General features: G+C 45.8%; 1 protein-coding gene across 1 annotated transcript in view; it reads right to left on the bottom strand.

Moving 5' to 3' along the window:
• The window catches only part of lamb1a (laminin, beta 1a), a gene marked incomplete at its 5' end in the record, with an annotated part of 61,746 nt that overhangs the window by 2,000 nt on the left and 57,964 nt on the right, over nucleotides 1–1,782 (bottom strand). Inside the window, 2 exon segments of the mRNA XM_014020141.1 lie at nucleotides 1,215–1,391; nucleotides 1,483–1,624. Of these exon segments, the coding sequence (XP_013875595.1) occupies nucleotides 1,215–1,391; nucleotides 1,483–1,624 (319 nt within the window).

The following is a 1,782-nucleotide window of genomic DNA, read 5'->3' as shown; positions in this document are numbered from 1 at the left end:
GGTCTGTGTGGGTGGGCTTACGATATACGCCAGTTTCCAACCGTCCTCCATCCAAAACCGAGACATCGCAATCCAGGCAGTATCATTCCACCCCCTGTTAACAATAAGTGTTAATTAGGTGTCAACGATAGCCATGTGATGTGAGTATCAGTCACCTGGAGGCAGGACTCAAAAGCCTGAATTTAGCCTGAAACTCTCAGACTGAAGAAGTCTCTTGGAGGAGAGACGAAATGTTTCATTAAAGAAGAACCTGTCCAGAAGACCTACTTATTTTTCTTTTTGATTTGCTGAAAAGAAATGTTTTGAGACCTTTTTTGAAACAGTCAGTGGATTGCAGTGTCCAGCATGGTTTGAGTGGGTAGAGCGGAGCAAGCGAGTTGTGTTTTGTGGATTAAGGAGTCTCTGAGGTAGGAGTGGGGCATGTCCATAGATGTAGTGGTGTGTGAGGAAGGTAATCATGTATTCAATCCTGGTGGAGATGGGAAGCCACAGGAGAGTGGAGGACGAGGGTAATGTGCTCATGTTTGCGCACTCTCATCAGGATCCTAGTTGCAGAGTTTGGGATTCACTGGAGCCTCTGCAGGCTCTTGCTTGTAATCCCAATGAGAAGCTTGTTGCAGTAGTCCAGTCTGGAGGAGACAGAAGCATGGACCGGCTTTTCAGTGTCTGAGACGGAGAGAATGGGGCGGATTTGGGAAATGTTCTAAAAGCGATAGGAGGTCTTGCAGAGGTGGTTAATATGAGATTTAAAAGAGAGCTGGGGTTCCCTTTTTACACTGAGATTTGTGACTGCTGATGAAAGAGGAATATTGGAACTAGAGAAGGTGATGCTGGTAAAAGGTGATGATTGGGTCTGAAGAAGCGTGCCCACTAGAATGGCTTCAGTTTTGGAGCTGTTGAGTTGGAGAAAGTTGTGCTCCATTCATACCTTTATCTCCTCCAGATTAGTGGCGAGTTTTGACAAGGATGATGGTGTTGATGTAGGCATGGTTGCAGCTGTGCCATTTACATAAAGCTGTGTGTCACTGGCATAGCAATGAAAAGAGAAACCATGACGGCTGATGACCTGAAAATGGGACCAAGGACTGACCCCTGAGGAACACCTCAAGTGACTGTTAGATTTGATTACATCTCCATGGGTCGCTCCACATCAAATCTACTCAAAGAGACTGAAACAGATTTTTATGTCTAAACAGCCTCAAAGGGGAACTCACCTGTTTTAGGTCCTTTGCGATCTGTTCGATGCTCGCAGCGTCCTGGTTGGTCAGCTTGTTGCTCAGCGTGACATTCTCAGATTTTTCCCTGAGCAGCATCACATCCTGTTCAAGCCTCTCCAGTCTCTGGGTGGCATTATTCAGCTTCTGTTCTGCATCTGCTGTCTCCAACTGTACCTGAACACAACACAAACACAAATGTAACATGTTGTGTGTCCGTGTGGCAACAGTAGATAAACGATCCTGCTGGTGACAGGTGGGTACTGACGGAGTTGAGCAGATGGTTGGTGGTCTGGATGTTGGTGGTGGCCTGCTGGATGGCGTTGCTGGCTGCAGTCTGAGCTTTCTGAGCATCTTCCAGTGCTTGTTTTACTCTCTCTGCAGAGTCTTTCACATCAGCTGCAGCCTCACTGAGGATACAGATTGACAGGAAAATATGATATCATTTGGGTGGAGAGTTTAGYTCTTTCCATTGGCTATTAGCTGAAAAACCAACGATCAGCAACCTGTAAAACAGTGGAAGTAGGTTGTTTGTGACCTATTTATATCTATATACTGTGTATATATA

This window comes from Austrofundulus limnaeus, unplaced genomic scaffold, assembly GCF_001266775.1.
Source record: "Austrofundulus limnaeus strain Quisiro unplaced genomic scaffold, Austrofundulus_limnaeus-1.0 Scaffold241, whole genome shotgun sequence".
Taxonomy (NCBI): Eukaryota; Metazoa; Chordata; class Actinopteri; order Cyprinodontiformes; family Rivulidae; genus Austrofundulus; species Austrofundulus limnaeus.
Note: the sequence above shows the minus strand (reverse complement) of the source record. Positions and strands in the feature narration are given on the sequence as shown.